Here is a 22,697-nt window from a genome sequence, read left to right as displayed (position 1 = left end):
GGGTTCTCTCTGAGATTGGCTGTCCTCTTGCAGATGCTTCACTACCAAATTAGATAATTTCATTAGTGCTGGAAGGGAGTGAGGTTTCATCATCATAGCACTGATGAAGTTACTTAGTTCGGTCATGAAATGTCTTGAAGAAAACCACCAAGCTCAGAGAGCACCAAGGACCCCAGAGTAATCCTCCTCCTCCTCCTCCTCCTCCTCCTCCTCCTCCTCCTCCTCCTCCTCCTCCTCCTCCTCCTCTCTCTCCCTCCCTCCCTCCCTCCCTCCCTCCCCCCCTCTCTCTGCAAACTCCATTCCCTTCTAACACTGATGAAGTTACCTAGTTGGGTCATGAAATGTCTTCAAGAAAACCACCAAGCTCAGAGAGCACCAAAGACCACTCCTCCTCTTCCTTCTCCTCCTCCCCCTCCTCCTCCTCCTCCCCCTCCTCCTCCTCCTCCTCCTCCTCTCCGCAAACCCACTCCATTCTAGCACTGATGATGTTACCAAATTGGGTTACGAAATGTCTACAAGAAAACCACCAAACTCAGAGACCACCAGGGACCCCTCCACTTTTTCAATGGGGACTTTTAGAACCTCCCTAAATCTATCCCCCCCCCCGGCCCAGAGATATTTCCTCGTTATTTTTATCCCCCAGAATATTATTTATCCCATCCCACAACTGGATAGAAGGGCCTTTGTACATTTTGGGGAGAGAACAGGATGAATCTCCGTTCCCCCCCCTCCCATGTTGCCTATTGAAGAACCCCTCCCATTAGGGGCAGATCTAGATTGGCAGTTGTCAATCTCAGCAACTTTAGATTTGGGGGAAGTTCAACTCACACAAATATTTCAGCCAGCTCAGCAGTTTTAGGCGGGGAGGAGGGGGATTTTCTCCAATAATTCCCCAGCCAGGTTGGCAATTTTTAAGCAGAGTGGTGAATTCTCATCTAATAAATGCTCTGTACTCATCTCAAACGATTTAAAGCGAGTAACAGCATTACTAAAAAGGCACTAAAAGTTGTTAACCTAATTTTGTGAAGCTTCTTTGTACTGCAAAGTAGGGCATACAAAACGTTTGCCAGACCAATCTTCGAATACAGCTCGTCTGCCTCGAACCCTCCCTGGAAAAGGTTTTTTTTTTTTTAATTTTTTTTTTCCATAACCACTCTTATGTCATTAATCTTACATTGTGACATCTAGGTATGTTCCCTTGAAAAATGCACGCATTCCCACGAGCGCCATGCCTTGAAAAATGCGCGCTTTCCCACGAGCGCTATGCCTTGAAAAATGCACGCTTTCCCACGAGCGCCATCCCTTGAAAAATGCACGCATTCCCACGAGTGCCTTCCTTTGAAAAATGCACGCATTCCCACGAGCGCCTTCCTTTGAAAAATACACGCATTCCCACCAGCGCCATCCCTTGGAAAATGCATGCATTCCCACGAGCGCCTTCCTTTGAAAAATGCACGCATTCCCACGAGCGCCTTCCTTTGAAAAATACACGCATTCCCACCAGCGCCATCCCTTGGAAAATGCATGCATTCCCACGAGCGCCTTCCTTTGAAAAATGCACGCCTTCCCACGAGCGCCATCCCTTGAAAAATGCACGCCTTCCCACGAGCGCCATCCCTTGAAAAATGCACGCCTTCCCACGAGCGCCATCCCTTGAAAAATGCACGCATTCCCACGAGCGCCATCCCTTGAAAAATGCACGCCTTCCCACGAGCGCCATCCCTTGGAAAATGCACGCATTCCCACGAGGGCCATCCCTTGAAAAATGCACGCATTCCCACGAGCGCCATCCCTTGAAAAATGCACGCCTTCCCACGAGCGCCTTCCTTTGAAAAATGCACGCTTTCCCACGAGCGCCATCCCTTGGAAAATGCACGCTTTCCCACGAGCGCCTTCCTTTGAAAAATGCACGCATTCCCACGAGCGGCGCGTTTCCAGAGGGTGGGATAAGGGAAGCACCGGGGGACTGGGCGCTCACCCAACTCCGCGCCCCCCCTGCAAGGGGCAAAAAGCTCCCGCTAGACTCGGATCCTGCATACACCCACCCCCCGTCCCCCGGGAGGGCGCTTTCTACACGCGTGCATCGCCCCTTCCCACGTCACCTGCCCGACTTACCCAGAAAAGCAGGTTGAAAAAGAAGAGCAGGTACTTGACCAGGGGGCTGACCCCAAGCTCCCGGGGAAGGGCCATAACCCTGGCTCCTACCTAGCGGCCCCGGGTCCAAGCAAGCCCAGCCTCCGCCCAGCCAACCAGCCCGGTCCAGCCAGCGGAAGACCCCGACTCGCTCCGATCTTTTACCCTCTCTTAAGGTGCATCCCCTCCCCACTCGCCAAACGCCGCGGCGATTGGTCTGGCTGGCCGTCCCTTTTTTCCCCATTGGCCGCCACCCCTTTCATTCATCGCCCCTCCCCTCCTCTCTTGAGAAGGTTGGGCTTCTCTGGCCCCTGTCCGGCCGATCAGCTGGACGGAGGACGGGACTCTCTTAAGGAGCCGCCGCGGAGCGCTTAAGCGGAAATGCACAGATCAGAATAGAATGGAATAGGGGATAGAAGAGAAAAGAAGAAATACGGAATAGAAGAAGGAATAGAAGAAGAGAGGAGAGGAGAGAATAGGGAATAGAATAGAATAAGGAAGAGAAGAGAAGAGGAGAGAAGAGGGAATAGAATACGATAAAGGAATAGAAGAGGGAATAGAAGAGAATAAGAAATAGAAGGGAAGAGAATAGGGAATAGAAGAGGATAAGGAAGAGAAGAGAAGGAGCGGAGAGGGGAGGGAATAGAATAAGGAAGAAAAGAGGGAATAGAAGAGAATAGGAAATAGAAGAGAAGAGGGAATAGAATAGGATAAGGAAGAGAAGAGAAAAGGAGAGAAGAGGGAATAGAATATGATAAAGGAATAGAAGAGGGAATAGAAGAGAATAAGAAATAGAAGGGAAAAGAATAGGGAGCAGAAGAAGGTAAGGAAGAGAAGAGAAGGAGAGGAGAGGAGAGGTAATAGAATAAGGAAGAAAAGAGGGAATAGGAGAGAAGAGGAAATAGAAGAGAATAAGAAATAGAAGACAAGAGAAGAGGGAATGGAATAGGATATGGAAGAGAAGAGAAGAGGGGATAGAAGAGAATGAAATAGAAGATAATAGGGAATAGAATAGGATAAGGAATAGAAGAGGAGCGAATAGAATAAGATAATGAATAGGAAGGAAGAGAAGAGGGAATAGCAGAGAATAAGAAATAGAAGAGAAGAGGGAATAGAATAGGATAAGGAAGAGAAGAGAAGAGAAAAGAGAAGAGGGAATAGAATAAGGAATAGAAGAGAAGAGAGAGAGAATAGAATGGAATAGGGAAGAGAAGAGAATAAGGAATAGAATAAGGAATAGAACAGGGAATAGAATAGAATACAATAGAATAAGGAATAGAATAGAAATATAGAATAGAATAGAATAGAATAGGAATTCTTTATTGGCTAAGTGTGATGGGACACAAAAGGAATTTGTCTTTGATGCATGTGCTCTCAAGTGTACATAAAGGAAAATATACATTCGTCAGGAATCATAAGGTGCAACACTTAATGATAATCACAGGGTAGAAATGAGCAAACAGGAAACAATCAACAATCAATAAATCGTAAGGATACAAGCAACAAAATTGTAGTCCTGAAGTCATAAATGGGAGGAGATGGGTGACCGGAACAATTAGAAGATTAATAGCCGCGCAGACTTAGTAAACAATTTGATAGCGTTGGGGGAATTATTTGTTTAGCAGAGTGATGGCGTTCGGGGAAAACTGTTCTTGTGTCTAGTTGTTTTGCTGTGCAGTATTAAGAATTTTGTTGGGAATTAAGATAAAAAACCCTTTTCTTAATTTGCTGTGAATTCTGCTCCTTCACATCCAGCAAAGTCTTTCGAGGGAGGATTTATGGTCACAGACCTTATCTGGCTTGGAGAGCTGCCAGGCTGATATCTGCAGAACTGGGAAAGGAGCCTCAGAGAGTCATGAACCAATGAAGAGAACTAATGGTCTCCTGCAAACTCCCCTCCCCTTTCGCTCCTCTTTTATTCCCTCTGGGAGGGGCCATTCACCGTCCACCTGTGCCCTTTCTCCCAAATCGACCCCTGTTCTTTAGCTGTTCATCTGGCAACTCTGCGCATGCGCACACTGGGAACAGGCTCCAGCTGTTCTTCTGCCCCATTGATGTCTGACTCCGAAGGCAGCTGATAACTGTCGGACGGCTCTGGCCCCCTCTCTGCCTCCGACACAGAGCCCTCCTCAGAGCCTTCCCCAGACTCCAGGACTGGCCCAGGTTCCTCCCCAACCTCCTCGCTGTCCGAATCCGCTGCCAGCTCTTTCTGGCTGCTGGTGAGCCACAACATGATACAGCATCTTTTGCTCAAGCAGGGGGTTGGACTAGAAGACCTCCAAGGTCCCTTCTAGCTCTGTTACTCTGATGTATGTATGTATGTATGTATGTATGTATGTATGTATGTATGTATGTATACACACACACTATTCCAATATATTATTTATCTAGTACTGTTATTCTTTTATCCCATTTTAAAACCACCCACCTCTCCCACAGAGGGATGATGGCCAAATAAAATGTTAAAAGCTCAAAACAGAACATTATAACTTGAAATAGAGGCAAGGAGGGCTAAAATTCAACCTTAGGTATCAATTCAAATGATTTCCCCATTAAATTGGTTTTACTCTTCAGGACAGCTTTCCTGGAGGCGCCAGAGCACGGGACTACAAGACCCATCATGCACAGCTCCGCACATCTGGAAGATATAATTTGCCTAAGCATGCCACGATTTTTACGGGACAGGCATGTTTTGGATTCTGGAAGAAATTCTTGGCTTCCGTGTCGGAAAAGGGGCAGCTTGACCGTATTTGTTCTCAAGAAGTCCCTTCCTTCACTCTCTTCCTCTTTATCATGATTGTTCCTTGTTTCTATTCCACTCAAGTTTCGTTTTCATGTGTTTTTATTTTGGGGTATATCCTTGCAGAGGCAAAACTGCTTCGCTCTGCAATTCATGCTTCCCTTATGGGCCTCTGTTCAGGGCAGCCTCTGCTGGCAGATGCTTATGTTTTTTACCCCTGCCCTGTCCAATAATTCTAATTCCTCCCACGGACACACAAGGAAGTCTGTGTTTCTCCGTTTTGCAAAAACTGCAGCCAATTTAAGACTTTCCGTGCTGGGAGAGTCCTCAAATCTTAAGCAAACAGAAGCCTGAAAATTTCTTTCCAGCGCAAGAGAGGCAAAAAAACGAACCCTCTAAAACAGTGTTTCTCAACCTTAGCGACTTTAAGCCCTATGGACTTCAACTCCCAGAATTCCCCAGCCAGTTTCTGTAGTTTAGGAGTAAATTTTTTTTTTATAGAAAATTTTATTAATTTCATATATACATTCACAATTATATGATCTCATAACTGTTATTAATAATATGTATTTATAACAATTTTTCTCCCTACAGTTGACAATATACTTGAAATTGCTTTCTTACCATCCCATAGATCCATCTTATCTTACAACATTCCTACTTTTTCTTCCTTCCTTCCCTCCTTCTTCTCTCCCTCCTTCCCCCTTCCCTCCCCCTTTCTTCTCTCCTTCTCTCCTTCCTTCCCTTCTTTCTTCTCTCCTCCTCTCCTTCCTTTCCCCCTTCCTTTCCTCCTTCCTTCCCCCCTTCCTTCTCTCCTACATTCCCTCCTTCCTTCCCTCCTTCGTTCTCTCCTTCCTTCCCTCCTTCTTTCCCTCCTTTCTTCTCTCCTTCTCTCCTTCCTTCCCTCCTTGCGTCCCTCCCTCCTTCCTTCCCTCCTTCCTTCCCCCCTTTCTTCTCTTTCTTCTCTCCTTCCTTCCTTCCTCCTCTCCTTCCCCTTCTCTCCTTCCCCTTCCTCCCCTTTACCCTTCCCCGCATCCTCCCTTATCTCCCCTCTCTCCTACTCTTACATTCCCTCCCATTCTTCCTCTGCTTTTCCTCTCTCCTATTCCTCTCCTTTTCTAGGAGTAAAAATTTACTCCTATAATCCACTAGAGGACGGAAAAAAAATTGATCTTTTGTACCATATCAAGACGGAGTTAAATGACACACAGGAGGGGATAGTTTACGTCACTGCTGTATACAACTCTGTTTTGTGAGATTTATGTGAATTCTGTCGCTCCCAGGAGACCTTTAACCACACCGCAATGTCTAAACAGTGTTTAGAGGAAAAGAAACAGGAATGTAAATAGGTTGGAGGAAAAACAAGGAATATAATCTGAAGGACCCTTCCAGGAGACGAAATCATAGATTCCCAGGGCTGAAAGGGACCTTGGAGGTCTTCTAGTCCACCCCGCCAGCTCAAGGCAGGGGACCCGATACCATCCTTGGTAAATGGTTGTTTAATCTTTTCTTGAAAACCTCCAGCAATGAAGCACCACAATACCTGCAAACCCTCACCTTACGACCACGACTGAGCCCCAAATGTGTGTTGCTAAGCGAGAACAGTCGTTAAGTGAGGTTTTGGTCCACGTTAGGACTGTTCTTGCCACAGCTGTGACGTAAACCATTGCGGCTATTAAGTGAGTGACAGGGTTGTTAAGTGAATTTGGCTTCCCCGTTGACTTGGCTCGTCGTAAGTTCGCAAAAGGGGATCACGTGATTTCGGGGCCGTCATAAAGTGGAGCCAGTTGCCAAGTGTCTGAATTTTGACCCTGTGGCCATGGGGGACGCTGTCATGGTGGAAAACGGAGTCTGGCTGGGAGTTAAAATCCACCCATCTTTAACTGGCTGAGGTTGAAAAAACGCTGAACAATTGTGCTGCCTCTCCAGGTGGATCTCCAGACTCACATTTATGACGGTTGTGGAATCCCATGCTCATAGGATCCCCTTTTGAGACCTTCTGACAAGCAAGTTCAGATTCACTTAACAACCATGTGACTATTTTAACGTGATTTGCTTATCAACTGCAGCAAGAAAGATCAAATGGGGTGAGACTCAATAAATTTCTCATTCAGCAACGTAATTTGTGGACTCTGTTGTGGGTTTAAGTTAAGTCCTTATTAGCTTCTACCAAAAATCTTTTTTTTCTTTTCTTTTTTCCCCAAAATGGTACAATCTGCTGGGTGCAATTCACTCCCATTTACGGAATTATAGTCTGTTTGTTTCAGTGGGAATGTTTATTTTTCCCTTCCTAGGCAGCAATTCCACCCCCCATACGCCGCCCAGAATCACTTCCACAGTGAGATAAATGTAATAAAAATTTATTACTCTATCTATCTATCTATCTATCTATCATCTATCATCTATCTATCATCTATCTATCTATCTATCTATCTATCTATCTATCTATCTACTATCTATCTATCTATCTATCTATCATTATCTATCCATCTATCATCTATCTATCATCTATCTATCTATCTTTAACATTCATTACATTGATATATATATATATGTGTGTGTGTGTGTGTGTGTGTGTGTGTGTGTGTGTGTTGTATTTGTGCTGATAAATAAATAAAGGGAGACTAGTATAGATCTATTTCAACCTATTTAGCTCTCATCAGCTAGCCATACCCTTACTGGGATTCGAACCCGGGCTGTATTACATCTTAGGCAGATGTGTTAGCAGTAGACTTCCATATTTGGGCATACCAGGGGTTGTGACACTAAATACATGTATGTACGTATGTATGTATGTATATATCTATATCTATATCTATCGATATTTATCTATCTATCTATCTATCTATCTATCTATCTATCTATCTATCTATGTAATAAATAACAATATTTTTTTCTTGAGAAAAAAAAAAGAGCTTCTTTTCTGTGCAATATCCAATCGCTTCTCCAACCTGTTGGAAATTCCAGATTTGTTGGAAAGGGACCCCCGAGAATGAGCTCCCATAGTGGCTGTGCATTCTGGGGTCCGTAGTCCCACTACATCCAGAGGTTGGAGAAGCATTTAGGATTGAAGCACAAATTTATGCCCTTATGCGTAAGCATACAGGAAATGCTTTATTTTTTTTATTTACTTTACTTTATTAAAGAAAAATTTGATTTGTACAGAAATGGACAGACTGACACTAGAAATCAAAAACAGAGACAGAATATTATGAAATCTGGAACAAAATGTATCAATGGTTGGAAGTCAGGAAAAGCAGCCAGACAGAACATTTTGGGGACTGTAAAAATTGGAACTATAAAGTTATGTTCGTCTTGTTTTTTCTTTTTTTGTTGCATCCCCCCCCCCATTTTTAAAAGTAAAAATGTTTAATAAAAACTATAAAAACTATATAAAAAGATGAATGTAGTTATGTACGCTAAGTGGAAACTGTATTTGCTGGTATGCTAAAATTAAATCAATTTCGTTGTATTTATTTTGTGCAATGAAAATAAATACTATACTATGCTATGTATAGAAGTGACAAAGCCAGAAAGGTCGTTCTACGTCCAAGGCTTTTAATATTTATTCAATAAAAAAATTAAAATTAAAAAAGGGAAATGCTGATCAACCAAGAAGCTAAAGAATCACAAAAAATCCAGCAAAATTTGGCAAAAGGCTCTCCCTGTTGAATTTTGGCCTGCAATCCACCCAGCCAGATGAAAGAGGCGTGGCTTCCACGCCCACCCAACCCCGGGGAATCCTGGGAGTTGAAGTCCCCGCCTCTTCTGGATGACGTGTAGAGGGAGGGAGAGAGCGGGAGGGAAAAAAAAAAACCGCTCGCACCTAAGGTGACCCGCCCGCCCGCGCGCGTGCGCGGAAGGACACTCCTTCCTCCCTCCCCCCACCCCCGTCCGCCCTTCCCGCCTCTCGGGCTCACTGAGCTCACTTCCGGCGAGCGCGTGCGGCCGCCCGGACGCTTTTGCGTGGAGACATCCGCCGCTCCACCGGAAGTCCCTCCGCCGCGGCCGTCCCTTTCGGGCCTGGAACCGGGGAAACCAGCTTTCGCCAGGCGGGAGGCCGCATTGGGAAGTCCGGCGTCCGACTCCGGCGCCTCGGCTAGGTTGAGAGGCCTAATCAGCGAGGGCGGAACTCGCGGGCGCGGGGCGTGGTTTCCGGAGGGAGCGCCTTCCGGGTGGCTCCGGCGCGCTTCCGCCTCCTCCCGCAGCGGCGGCTCGCTTCCTTCCCGGTAACGGACTCGGCGGAGGCCCCGCCCGCGATGGCCGTGGAGGCTTGAGGGCCGGTGGCCGGAGGAGGAGGAGGAGGAGGAGGCGGCGGGATGGATCCTGTCGGGCCCGGCGGGGGCGCCGGCGGGAAGCCGAACCTGCAGATGGTCTACCAGGCCGTGCAGGCGCTCTACCACGACCCGGACCCCAGCGGCAAGGAGCGCGCCAGCCTCTGGCTCGGGGAGCTCCAGCGCTCGGTAGGAGGGAGGCCCCGGGAGGCCTCTGGGGCCTGTGGGCGAGGGAGGGAGAGGAGGGGGGGAGCGCGGCCTGAGGTCCCTCCGCCCGGGGGGAATGGGGAGTGGGGGAGGGGCTCCATCTGGGGAGGGGGGGCTGCTCTCCGAGGGGATCGAGTGAGGGGAGGGAGGGGCTCGCCTCTTGCAAAGGGGTGGGGGGGTGGGGTCCTCTCTCCCCTAGATGATCAGGGGGGGTCGCCTCCTTCTCACCTTCCCCCTTTCTTCTCCCCTCCCCTGGTTGAGTGGGGAGGGTCCCACCTTTTGCAGCAGGAGACCCCCCTTCCATTCCCCATCATTGTAAAGGGGGGCTCCTTTTGAGAGGCTCTCCCCTAGAGGATCGGCGTGGGAGGGGGGTCGCCTCCCCTTCCTCGTTTAAGGAGAGAAGGGGAGAAGGATGTGGGTCTCCCCACCACTAGTTAAATGGGGAGGGTCTCTCCTTTTGCAGCAGGAGACCCCCCCTCCATTCTCCATCCCGATCTCCTTCCTTTCAGAGGGTTCCTCCTATTGGGGTTGGGGGCTTCTCTCCTCTAGAGGATCTGGGTGGGAGGGAGGGGGTCGGCTTCTTTTCCCCTCCCTCATTCAAGGAGGGGAGAAGGACAAGGGTCTCCCTCTTCTGGTTAAATGAGGAGGGTCCCTTCTTTTGCAGCAGGAGACCCCTCCATTCGCCATCATTTCAAAATCAGATTCCTTTGGGGGGGGCAACTCCTCTAAAGGATTGGGGTGGATGGGAGGGGGTCGCCTGTTGCAACAGCCCCTCCTCCCGTTCCTCATTTAAGGAGGGGAGGAGAGAAGGACCAGGGTGACTAACTGGGGAGGAGGATGCCTGGGGTCCCTTTGGAACAGTTGAACCCCCCCCTGCATTCCTGATCCTGATCTCCCTCTTTTCAAAGGGGGGGCTTCTTTTCGGGTAGGGTGCTTCTCCCCCTTGAGGACCCACCCCAATCTTCTAGGGGAGAGAAGCCCCCACCCCCAAAAGGAGGCCCCCTCTGAAAAGAGGGGGATCAGGAATACAGGGGGGGTCATCTGTTCCAAAGGGAACACAGGCCTCCTCCCCCTCCTCCTATTTGACCAGGGGAGGTCACCCTTCTCCTTCCCTCCGCATTTAAATAGGGGAGAGGCTCAAAGGTCTCCCCTTGCCCAGTTAAATGCAGAGGAGGAGGAGGAGGCCTGCATCCTTTTGCAATAGTCTGTTTCCCTGAAAATAAGACATTCTCCGGATAATAGGCCCAATCGGGCTTTGGAGCACATGTGCTAAAATAAGCCCTCCCCAAAAATATTGCAACACAGCAGCAGCCAAGAGGTGACCACACTCGCCACCTCCTGCACCTCAAAAATAATAAGACCTCCCCGAAAATAAGGCCAGGTGCTTATTTCAGGAGTCCAAAAAAAGACTGTCTTATTTTCGGGGAAACACGGTAGGCGATCCCACCCAGTGACCCCCAAAAGGAGACCCTGCCCCAAAGCCACCCCCCTCTGATGGGGAATGGTGAGGGTCTCCTTTTGCAAAGGCTTCCTCCTCTTCCGGCCTTAAATGAGGAGGGGACGGAGAAGGTGGACTCCAACTCCTTTGCATGCAGGCCACCCGCTCCGTTCCCCATCCCCCTGCCCCCCCATCCCACTTGATCCCCTTGGGGAGAAACCCTCACCCCAAAAGGAAGCTTCCTTTGAAAGGGGCTCATCCCGCAGAGTGGGTAAAGGGCAGGCCACTCGGCCGTTATTTCCCCCCCCCCCCCCAAGTTTCTCATGGGTGCCCAAGGCAGACCTGGGGAGGAATAAGAGGGAGTGTCTCTCACCTTTACACCCCAAATCACCCCTCCCAGCGCTGTTGGGGAACACCCCCCCCCCTCCCGCTGGAACTTTGTAAAGAGGCAGAAAGAGAAACCCATCAATCAAGATGCAAGCAGGGGGGAAAAAACCTTGCCCTTGGGTCGAAGCTCCACCCTGCAAAAGTGTTTTGAGAAGAAGAAAAAAATTATCCATCCCAGATAATTTTGTTGTAATTAGTTTTCGTTTTCCCTTTATTTGTATGCCGCCCTTTTCCCTGGGGGGACTCAGGGCGGCTCACAGTTCAAATTGCACAAGGGACGGCAGGAACCCGGGAAATGGAAAGCGAAAGCTTGATACCCTTGAGGCAAGGAAGCTGAATTAAGAAGGGATGCCCTTCCTGGCAATTTTTCTTTTTTTTTGTTCCTAGTTGCGACTTTCTCTCTCTCCCCCCCCTCTAAATACAACTTTTATTTACTTTTTTTAAAAAATAAGTGCAGCTCCTGGTTGGTGTTGCGACACTCCGGGGAGGGGATACATAACTGCAGCCCTGCCAGGCATAAAAAACTGCTCTTCTGCTTTTGAGTTTAGTTTCCTTTCATTGTCACTGCACCCCGTCCAACGAAATTCAATGCCATCTTCAGGGCAGAAGGACAGTTCAGGTTGTGGTTGTTAAGGAATCATGTGTGCAGTCATTGAGCACAACATCAGGGGGTGGCTGCTTTCCTCCTTGACTTGTGGGAAGCTGACCGTGAAGACCACAAGGGGTGGTGAGGATGTGACTGCGGGAAGCTGTGACCATTGTAACCTTGTGCCGGTTGTCCAAGTGCCCGCCCCCCTCCCCAATCGTGATTCTGTGATTGTGGGGGGGGAACGTGATGGCCACAGCTTCAAGGAACGGCCATTAAGTCTTCTTGTTGAGCACTGTTGCGACTTTGAAGAGTTGCCGAACCAGAGGTCACTAAGTGAGGACTACCTGTATAGTCCAAAGCCCTTCTCTGTCTTTCATGGTTGACAAAACAGAATGGAATAGAATGACAGAGTTGGAAGGGACCTTGGAGGTCTTCTAGTCCAACCCCCTGCCTAGACAGGAAACCCTATACCGTTTCAGACAAATGGCTATCCAACATCTTCTTAAAGGCTTCCAGTGTTGGGGCATTCACAACCTCTGGAGGCAACTTATGTTCTACTGATTGATTAATATAGATAGATAGATAGATAGATAGATAGATAGATAGATAGATAGATAGATAGATAGATGATACATAGATAGATAGATAGATAGATAGATAGATAGATAGATAGATAGATAGATAGAGATAGAATACAATACAATACAATAGCAGAGTTGGAAGGGACCTTGGAGGTCTTCTAGTCCAACCCCCTGCCTAGCAGGAAACCCTATACAGTTCCAGACAAACGGCTATCCAACATCATCTTACAGAATTCCAGTGTTGGAGCATTTACAACTTCTGGAGGCAACTTCTGTTCCACTGATTCATTGTCCTCACTGTCAGGAAATTTCTCCTTAAGTTCTAAGTTGCTTCTCTCCTTGATTAGTTTCCACCCATTGCTTCCTGTTCTGCCCTCAGGTGCCTTGGAGAATAGTTTGACTCCCTCTTCTTTGTGGCAGCCCCTGAGATATTGGAAGGCTGCTATCATGTCTCCCCTGGTCCTTCTTTTCATCAAACTAGACAAACCCAGTTCCTGCAACCGTTCTTCATCTGTTTTAGCCTCCAGTCCCCTAATCCTCTTTCTTGCTCTTCTCTGCACTCTTTCCAGAGTCTCCGCATCTTTTCTACATCGTGGCCACCAAAACTGGATGCAAATATTCCAAGTGTGGCCTTTCCAAGGCCTTATAAAGTGGTATTAACTCTTCACGTGATCTTGATTCTCTCCCTCTGTTGATGCAGCCTAGGACTGTGTTGGCTTTTTTGGCAGCTGCTGCCCACAGCTGGGATCATACCTCTGAGGACAACAATGGGACCAACCACTTGGTGGGCTCCGTAGTACCCTGGGGTCTCTGGCCTGCTGGTAAAACCATGTCTTCCTGCTTTTTGAAAGGATGTCGGGGTGGGTGAGGGAGGGGCAACCTTATTATTTTCTGCAAGGAGGATGTTCCACTTATCTCTTCAATCCTTCTCAGCTTTGGGCTGGGAATGTTGTTTTGAGCAGGTGGGAACTTCCTTATCGGCAGTTGAGAGTTGGGAAGCTCTTTGAAACTATTATTTGCTTTTTTTCTGGCTGGCAGAGATAGTGGAAGTATCTCTCTATGGATTCCCTCTCTTTGTGCTTCCCAGGAAGGTGGGGTCCAGCACCTTACCTGCCATGTTCATTTTGAGGTGCTTTGAAAGTTTGGACCCACCTGGAACCTCAGCCTGTCGGAGAGGGATCGTTTCCATGGAAGAGAAACTTCGTAGCTCAGGGTTGAAACGTGGGCTCCTCGGTGGTCTCTGAGCTTGGTGGTTTTCTTGCAGATGTTTCGTGACCCAGCTAGGGAATATCATCAGTGCTTGAAGGGAGTGGGGATTATAGAGGAGGAGGTGACTTTGGGGGTCCTTGGTGGTCTCTGAAGGTCCTCAGTCTTTCAGTTTAGTCTCAGCTCGCAGGACTGTTGTTCTTGAGCGCCGAGCTCAAAAGGGTTCTCGAAGACGTTTCGTGACCCAACTATGGAATATCATCAGTGCTGGAAAAGGAATGGGATTGTGGAGGGGAGGGCGAGAAGTCCTTCATATTCTCTGAGCTTGGCGGTTTTCTTTCAGACGTTTCATGACCCAGCTAGGGAACATCATCGGCACTAGAACGGAGAAGTGTTTGTGGAGGAAGAAGAGGAGGACCGTGGGGGTCCTTGGTGCACACTCTGAACTTGAGGATTTTCTTGCAGACATTTCATAACCCAACTATGGAATATCATCAGTGCTAGAAGGAAGCGGGGTTGTGGAGAGGAGGAGGAGGATTGTGGGGTCCTTTGTGTTTCTCCGAGCTCGGTGTTTTTCTCGCGGACGTTTTGCGACCCAGCTAGGGAACATCATCAGGGCCTAGAAGGGGTTTTCGGAGTGGGAGAGGAGGAGGAATGCGGAATCCTGGGTGCTAAATGACTTAACAACCCCAGAATTGTTGCTTGTAGCTTGAATTTTGATTTGATTTGATTTTTGATTTTAATTTTGTTTGAATGGATAAGATGCAATTGTATCTCCTGCTTCTAAGCTCCGTCCGGTGGATCTTCTGTATAGTAACTATTAACAGGAAAAGGGCATAAAGTCACTTTGTATATGAATATTTGTAGATTCCTCTCTGGCCTTGAGCAGGGAAGCCTTCGCCGAATTTCTATTTTATTCGTGTTTGATTTTCAGAAATCATATATGAGCCACGTGGGCTTCAGACAATTTGGTTTTCTGGAAATCTGTATTTCAGTCTGAAGGTTTTAAGGTTGATGTACAGTGCAGTCCCATTCTTCATATATTTCTGGGGTGGGAGAGAAGTTTTCATTTATTCCATTTATTTGTTGGATTTACGTCCAATTCCCTCGGCAAGAAATGATTAAAATCAAAGCCTTTCTTTGAATTCTGCAACCACAACGTGTGAGGCAGTTTAGCCCGAGAGGGCGAGCGCCACTCGCTTAAAAGTCACCCAATGACGATCTGTGTGTTCGGAAGCAAAGATTAAACCTAGGTTTCTCCAAGTTAAAGTCAGTGGGGAAATCAGATTCACTTAAGAACCATGTTGCTGGCTTAACAACTCCAGCGATTCACTTGTCAAACGTGGCAAGAAAAGCCGTAACTTGCTTAACGAATGTCTCACTTAGCAACATAAATTTGGGGGTCAATTTGGTCGTAAGTCGAGGATTGCCTGGACCGGGAGAAGTTTCCCTTAGTAATATTTTTGGAAGTTCGTCTGCCATTGTTTTCTTCCTAGGGCTACGGGGCAGTGGCTGGCCTCAAAGTCAATCCATACAGGATTGGAATTGGTGAGCAGCCAGCTTGCACGCTGGAGTCCTGAACTACTACTATACGTATTTACCTACTACAGGTAGGGCTCAACGGACGACGATTCACTTAGTGACCATGTCAAAGTGACTTATGACCATTTTTAAATTACATTTACAACTGTTGTAGCCGCCCCATGGCCATGCGATTTACATTCAGGCGCTCGACAACCGATTCACACTTACGACGGTCACAGTGTCCGGGGCTGCCACGCGATCCTCTTTTGCCACGTTCTGGCCAGTGGGGGGAAACCAGATTCACTTAACGACCGCAGTGAGTCCCTGAACAAACGCAGCAAGAAAAGTTGTAACGCGGGGCCACGCTCACTTAACCGACTTCACAACGGAAATGTTGGGCGCCGTTGAAGTCATAAGTCGAGGACTCCCTATATTGAGAGAGCGAGGCAGTGAGAACCCTCAACCCGCGGAACGGAAGTTGCCTTCGGAAGTTGTGGGAACTTCCCATCCCTGGAGGCTTTCAACAAGAGACTGGACTGCCCTCTCTCAGAAACGGTGTAGGGTCTCCTGATTGGGCAGCTGGGGGTTGGACTAGATGACCTCCAAGGTCCCTTCCAATTCTGTTATTCTGTTATTACTCTGTTATTCAGAAGTTGTGGGAGCTTCATCCTTGGAAGCTTTCAAGAAGAGACTGGACTGTCCTCTCTCAGAAACGGTGGAGGGTCTCCTGATTGGGCAAGGGGGGGGGTTAGACTAGATGACCTCCAAGGCCCCTTCCAACTCTGTTATTCTGTTATTATTCACTTATTCAGAAGTTGCGGGAGCTTCATCCTTCTAAGCTTTTAAGAAGAGACTGGACTGTCCTCTCTCAGAAACGGTGAGGGTCTCCTGATTGGGCAAGGGAGGGTGTTGGACTAGATGACCTCCAAGGTCCCTTCCAACTCTGTTATTCTGTTATTACTCAGTTATTCAGAAGTTGTGAGAGCTTCATCCCTGGAAGCTTTCCAAGAAGAGACTGGACTGTCCTCTCTCAGAAACGATGGAGGGTCTCCCTGATTGGGTGGGCGGGTGGGGTTGGGCTAGATGACCTCCGAGGTCCCTTCCGACTCTTGTTAATCCGAATACTGTTGCACTGGAGAGTCATTCTTAAGGGGCACTTGCGCTTCGAGATAGCAAGAGCAGGACCTTTTCCGCGGGGGGAAATAGGGAGATAAAAGATTGGATGAAAATCCTTATTTTCATGTTATTTCATGGCATTTGATTCTCTCGGGAGGCGCCTAACCCCCAGGGCTGGGCCGGGCGCCCGGCGGGAGCTCCTCTTTGGCAGGGGAACTCGATCGACGTCTCCCGCCCTGCCAAGGTCTCATTTCTGGAGGACTGGCAAGACAGGGAAGGAGCCCGTCCAAGTCGGGCTGCCAAAATTCAGCAAAATAAGATCCCACGCAGCTTGGCGATTCTTATTCCTTGCGTGGTCCCATTGGGGGGGGGGGGTGTCTCTCGAAGAGAAACTGGCACGAGGGGCCCCTTAAATGTTTGAAACCTCTTTTTTCAGGCCAGCTGCCTCCCTGGGGGCAGAATCCTGGGAAAATTCAGGCAGTCCTCGACTTACAGCGGTTCCTTTAGTGACTGAATTTACAATGGCACTGGAAAAAGCAACCGATGACCATTCCCCCCCCCCTCTCCCACACACACACACACACCGTTACAACTGTTGCCGCATCCCCGTGGTCACGCCAGGGACACTCGGCAACTGACTGGTGCCGACGACGGTTGTGGTGTCCCCGGGGAAGTCGGATTCACTTAACAACAAGCGTTGACTAACTTGACCAATGCAGGGCTTCACTTAACAACTGAGGCGAGAAAGGTGGTAAAGCAGGACAAAATTCACTTAACAAACATCTCACTTAGCAACAGAAAGGTTGGGCCCAGTTGTGGCCGTAAGTAGAGGACTATCTGTACTGACAGATTGAAAGATTAGCATCCCCTCTCTCTCTCTCTCTCTTTCTTTCTCTTTGTTTCTCTCTCTCTCTGTCTTTGTTTCTCTTTCTGTCTCTCTCTGTCTGTTTCTTTCTCTGTTTCTCTTTCTTTCTGTCTGTCTCTTTCTCTCCATCTCTCTCTCTCTTTCTCTTTCTGTTTCTCTCTCTGTCTCTTTCTGTCTCTCTCTATGTCTCTTTCTCTCTGTTTCTCTCTCTCTCTGTTTCTCTCTCTCTCTGTTTCTCTCTCTCTCTCTGTTTCTCTCTCTCTGTCTCTTTCTGTCTCTCTATGTCTCTTTTTCTCCATGTCTCTCTTTCTCTCTCTCTGTCTTTCTCTCTTTCTCTGTCTCTTTCTGTCTCTCTCTATGTCTCTTTCTTTCTATCTCTATGTCTCTCTTTCTCTCTCTCTTTCTGTTTCTCTCTATGTCTCTTTCTTTCTGTCTCTATGTCTCTTTCTCTCCCATCTCTCTCTATCTCTTTCTCTCTGTTTCTTTCTTTCTGTCTCTGTCTCTCTATGTCTTTCTTTTTCTCCGTGTCTCTCTTTCTCCTTGTCTCTCTTTCTCTCTGTCTCTCTCTTTCTCTGTGTCTCTATTTCTCTCTCTGCCTCTCTTTTTCTCTCTCTCCCTGTCACTCTCTGTGTCTCTCTCTCTCTCTTTCTTTCCATGTCTCTTTCTGTCTCTCGGTGTCTCTCTTTCTCTCTCTCCCTCATTCTCTGCCTTTCTGTCTCCCTCCTTGTCTCTCTCTCTCTGTCCATATGTAGCTATGCACAAAAGGAAAATTATTGCAGTTTTTAAACCGCCAGGCGTGGGGTTAATTTCCCCCCCCCCCTTGGTTCTGCCTGGCCACTTTTGCCTCGTCCCCTTTCGTGGCACTTTGACTCCCTCCTTCCCCCCCTCCCTGTGGGACGTTTAGCCAACAGAATTTGCAATCGGAAAAAAAAAAAGGAAAAATTCCGCTGTGGAAAAAAGGAGCCCGAATTGCTCTTTGATCCCAGCAGTTTCAAAAAGGTTTAGATAAAAAAGAAAGGGGGGAAAAAAACCCAGAGCCGTTTAGCTAGGTGGTTCTACCAAACTCTTCAATTCCCCCCCCCTCTGCTCCGGGGTCTTTGGCTTCCCGGCTGGGCCTTGGCACTGTCCGTTTCCCCTTGGGCGATCCCCCCCAAAAGAGAAGAGGCTGAACTCGAGGGCCCATCGTTCTGCACCAACCAGGTGTGGAGGTGAAACTCACCTCCTCCTCACCTTACAGCTGCAAGGAGGGACGGAGGGAGGCGCCTGCTTGGCAGCCAGGCCTGTTTTCCCTGGTCCGACCTGAAAATCCCCCGGGGGGCCTTGCCAGCTCTTGCCGCGCTTTTCTGGGGCCTCGGTGGAGGGCCGGCTCTTCCGTTCTTGTCGAGAGCAACTTTAGGCAGACTGAGGCAGGAAAAAGTCCCTTGGAGAGAACGGGAGGAGGAAGGGAAGGAGGAGAGGAAGAGGGAGGGCAGGATGGGAGACCGACTGGAGTCCTGGTGCACTTTACAAATCAGTGGTTTTGTGATTACGTGTTTCCTTCCTTCCTTCCTTCCTTCCTTCCTTCCTTCCATCCTCATCTGTTTTTCTTCCTTCCTTTTTTTCCTTTCCTTTCCCCTCCCTCCCTTCTGTCTCTCGTCCTTCTGTTTGTTTCTTTCCCCTTTTTCCTTTCCTTCCCTTTTCCTTCCCTTCCTCTCCTTTTCCTTCTCTTTTCCTTATCCCTTCCCCTCTTTTTCCTTCCTTCCGTCCTTCTCTCATCCTTCTGTTTGCTTCCTGTTTTGCCTTTCCTTTCTTTTTCCCTTCCTCCCTCCCTTCGTCTCTTTTTCCTTCTATTGTCTTTATCCATCCTTCCCCTCTTTTTTCCTTTCCTTTCTTTTCCTTCTTTCGCTCCTCCCTCCCCTTTTCCTTCTCTCATCCTTCCTTCCTTCCTCTTTTTCCTTCTATTTTCCTTATCTTTCCTTCCCCTCTTTTTCTTTTCCTTTCTTTTTCCTTCCCTCCCTCCCCTTTTCCTTCTCTCATCCTTCCTTCCTTCCTCTTTTTCCTTCTATTTTCCTTATCTTTCCTTCCCCTCTTTTTCTTTTCCTTTTTTCCTTCCTCTCTTTTTCTTTTTCTTTCTTTTTTCTTCTCTCTTCCTTATCCTTCCTTCCCCTCTTTCTCCTTTCCTTTCTTTTTCCTTCCCCTCCCCCCTCCCTCCTTCTCTCTTCCTCCCTCCCTCCCTCCCTCCCTCCCTCTCTCTCTCTCTGTGTGTGTGTGTGTCTCTCTCTCTCTCACATACACACACACGACTTATGCGCAGAGAGACCCAAAGACATCCATCCGCTCTGTGAGAAGTTTATCACTTTCTCATCCAGGGACCGAGAGATGCCATCATCTCAGAATTAAGCCCTGCGGATTTAGTGAGTTGCAGACCGAGAAAGCTTTCGCCAGAACGAACCCGTCTTGGGGTGCGGAAGGATGGCGGCTGTCGCTGGTGCAGAGGGAGGGCCAAACTGTTTGCAAAATCCATCGCACAGACTTTGGCCTCAATTACGTCCCACCCCGTTTGAAGAGATATGAAAGATCTCTTCCAACGAACCTCGCTTGGAGAGTGCTTCGTGCCAGCCTCAAAAAAATACATATTCCTGGTGGTTTATAAAAACATGTTCATTGCCCTGTTAAGAAACCGGACTGGATGGGTTTGGGATGGCCCAGGCAGCTGTCCGGAACCCTGTTTACTCCAGGGTGCTGTTAATCCCCTCATCCAGGACCTGGTGTAAAGTTGGCTTGGTGGATCGGCTTTCAGGGCCGCGAAGAGCCGAATTTGAGAAATACAGCTTTGGAAGATCGTCTTGAGTTCTTCCACAAGTGTTTATGGTCAGTAAGCAGACTCCACTTGGAAATATGAGATCATTGGCAAGCAGAGATGTGGGCTGCGCTGAGGGTTTAAAGGCTGCCTTTTGATCTTCACCGGTGGGAAAAAAATCAGGTTCTACATTTAGGCAAGGCAAACCAAATCCACAGGTACAGTATAGGTGGTACCTGGCTCAATAGTAGTAACTGTGAAAAGGGATCTTGGAGTCCTAGTGGACAACCATTTAAAGAGGAGCCAGCCGTGTGCAGCAGCTGCCAAAAAGCCAACACAGTTCTAGGCTGCATCAACAGAGGGATCATAGAATCAAGATCACGTGAAGGGTTAATGCCACTTTGTAAGGCCTTGGGAAGGCCACACTTGGAATATTTGCATCCAGTTTTGGTCGCCATGATGTAGAAAAGATGTGGAGACTCTAGAAAGAGTGCAGAGAAGAGCAACAAAGAGGATTAGGGGACTGGAGGCTAAAATAGATGGAACGGTTGTAGGAACTGGGTATGTCTAGTTCAGTGGTTCCCAAACTTGGCAACTTTAAGACTGTGGACTTCAACTCCAGAATTCTGGGAGTTGAAGTCCACAGTCTTAAAGTTGCCAAGTTTGGGAACCACTGGTCTAGTTTAATGAAAAAAAGGACATGGGGAGACATGATAGCAGTCTCTCAATATCTCAGGGGTTGCCCCAAAGAAAAAGGGAGTCAACCTCTTCTCCAAAGCACCTGAAGGCAGGACAAGAAGCAATAGATAGAAACTAACCAAGGAGAGAAACAATCTGGAACCAAGGAGCAATTTCCTAAGAATTGGAACAATTAAATCAGTGGAACAGCTTGCCACAAGCAGTTGTGGGTGCACCCTCGCAGTTTTTAAGAACAGCCATTTGAACAGGGGGTTGTATTAGAAGACCTCTGAAGTCCCTTCCCGACTCTGTTAATTTTATCTCACACCAGGAAACTGAGCTACGCCACCAAATCCATCTCCAAAGCGTGGGAACAAATATTTTCTTGGCCAGGTTCTCCCATAATTGCTGGAGTTGTTGGCAAGGGCATTGCCCTACTTCGGGACTCTGGCTTCCAGCCGCAAAGAAAATGAAACACTCTTGGCTGGCCCAGCAAGAATCGGCTTTCAGGTGTCCGCCCCCATTCTTCCCGCGGTCAGCTGGGGCGAGTTTGGGAAGCCCTCGGCCTCCCAGCTGTTGCATCCTACAAGCAGGGCAAACACCGGCCAAGGCAAGGTTTTCTGTGGCTTCTGGACCTTTGGAGGCCCATAGGTTAAGAGCCAAGGTGGCGCAGTGGTTAAATGCAGCACTGCAGGCTACTGCTAGATCAGCAGTTCAGCGGTTCAAATCTCACCGGCTCAGGGTTGACTCAGCCTTCCATCCTTCCGAGGTGGGTAAAATGAGGACCCGGATTGTTGGGGGCAATATGCTGACTCTCTGTAAACCACTTAGAGAGGGCTGAAAGCCCTATGAAGCGGTATATAAGTCTACTGCTATTGCTATTGCTATTGCTATAGGTTCTCCATCCTTCGCCCCCTACTCGGTGGGATGATGATGATGATGATATGCGTTCCGTTGTGTCCAACTCTTGCCGATCCTACGGGCCGCTAATGCGATCCTTGGTTGTGTAACCAGAGGCCTAGAATCCAGATCAGGTGAAGTCTTGGTCCCGCTTTATAAAGCCTTCGTAAGGCCACATCTGGAATCCTGCATCCAGTTGCTGGTCACCACGTTACAAAAAAGATGCGGAGACTTTGGGAAAAGCACAGAGAAGAGCAACGAAGAGGATCAAAGGCCTGGAGACTAAAAAAATGAAAGAACGATTGAAGGAACTTAAGTATGGCCAGTCTAGAGAAAGAAGGACTAGAGGGGACACGATACCAGTCTTCCAATATTTGAGGGGCTGCCCCAAAGAAGACCTCCCTCCCGCCTGTTCTCCAAAGTACCTGAGGTCAAGACAAGGAGCAATAGATGGAAACTAATCAAGGGAGAGAAGCCAACCTAGAACTAAGAAGAAATATGTCCTGACAGTGAGGACAATCAGTCAGTGGAACTCTTTGCCACCAGAAGTTGTGGGTGCTCCATCACTGGAAGTTTTCAAGAAGAGCCTGGACAGCCACTTGTCTGAAATGGTATCTAGGATCTCCTGCATGTCCAGGGGGCTGGACTAGAAGACCTCCAAGGTTCCTCCCAGCTCTTAGTCTGATTCTAATCTTGCATTACAGACACTCCTCAGCTTACGACAGTTCTGCCAGGGACCATTCGAAGTTGCAAAGCAACTTTAAAAAAAAGTGACTTGTGACCCTTTCTGAGTTGTAGACAAATGCGCATAGACGTTAGACAGCACCGTGAGAATCCGGGGTTCAGCCGAGGGATGGGCACGGAGGGGAAAGCAACCGGTCTCTGTGTCTGGTTGTTTGGGCATGCAGTGCCTGTAGCAGCCTCCAGAGAGAGTGTTTGGTTGGTATTTGCAATCATGGTTTTGCTGTTCTCGGATCCTGTTGCGTGGTGATGCTTTGGGGAGCAACATTGGACCCCCAAATATTCAGTTATGGGTGCTGGAGAAAAAGAACCTCTGTACAAAAGTAGCATTCCTTCCATCCTTCCTGCCTTCCTTCCTTGCCCTTTCTTCTTCATTCTTCCCTCTTTTCTTTCCTTCCTTCTTCCCTCATTTCCTCCTTTCTTCCCTCATTTCCTCCTCCTTTCCTCTTTTTTATTCCTTCCTTGCTCTTTCTTCTTCTTTCTCCCCTCTCTTCTTTCCTTCTTCCCTTCCTTCCTCTTTCTCCTTCCATCCTTTCTTC

The 22,697-nt window shown here is 48.2% G+C and overlaps 1 protein-coding gene across 1 annotated transcript in view; it reads left to right on the top strand.

Moving 5' to 3' along the window:
- Positions 1 to 8,882: 8,882 nt before the first annotated feature.
- TNPO3 (transportin 3) overlaps positions 8,883 to 22,697 on the top strand; it is a gene marked incomplete at its 3' end in the record, with an annotated part of 30,739 nt that continues 16,924 nt past the window's right edge. The window contains 1 exon segment of the mRNA XM_087722615.1: positions 8,883 to 9,336. Coding sequence (XP_087578741.1) covers positions 9,193 to 9,336 — 144 coding nt within the window.

This window comes from Thamnophis sirtalis, unplaced genomic scaffold, assembly GCF_051295495.1.
Source record: "Thamnophis sirtalis isolate CommonGarterSnake01/CBP01778 unplaced genomic scaffold, rThaSir2_p1.2 scaffold_9, whole genome shotgun sequence".
Taxonomy (NCBI): Eukaryota; Metazoa; Chordata; class Lepidosauria; order Squamata; family Natricidae; genus Thamnophis; species Thamnophis sirtalis.
Note: the sequence above shows the minus strand (reverse complement) of the source record. Positions and strands in the feature narration are given on the sequence as shown.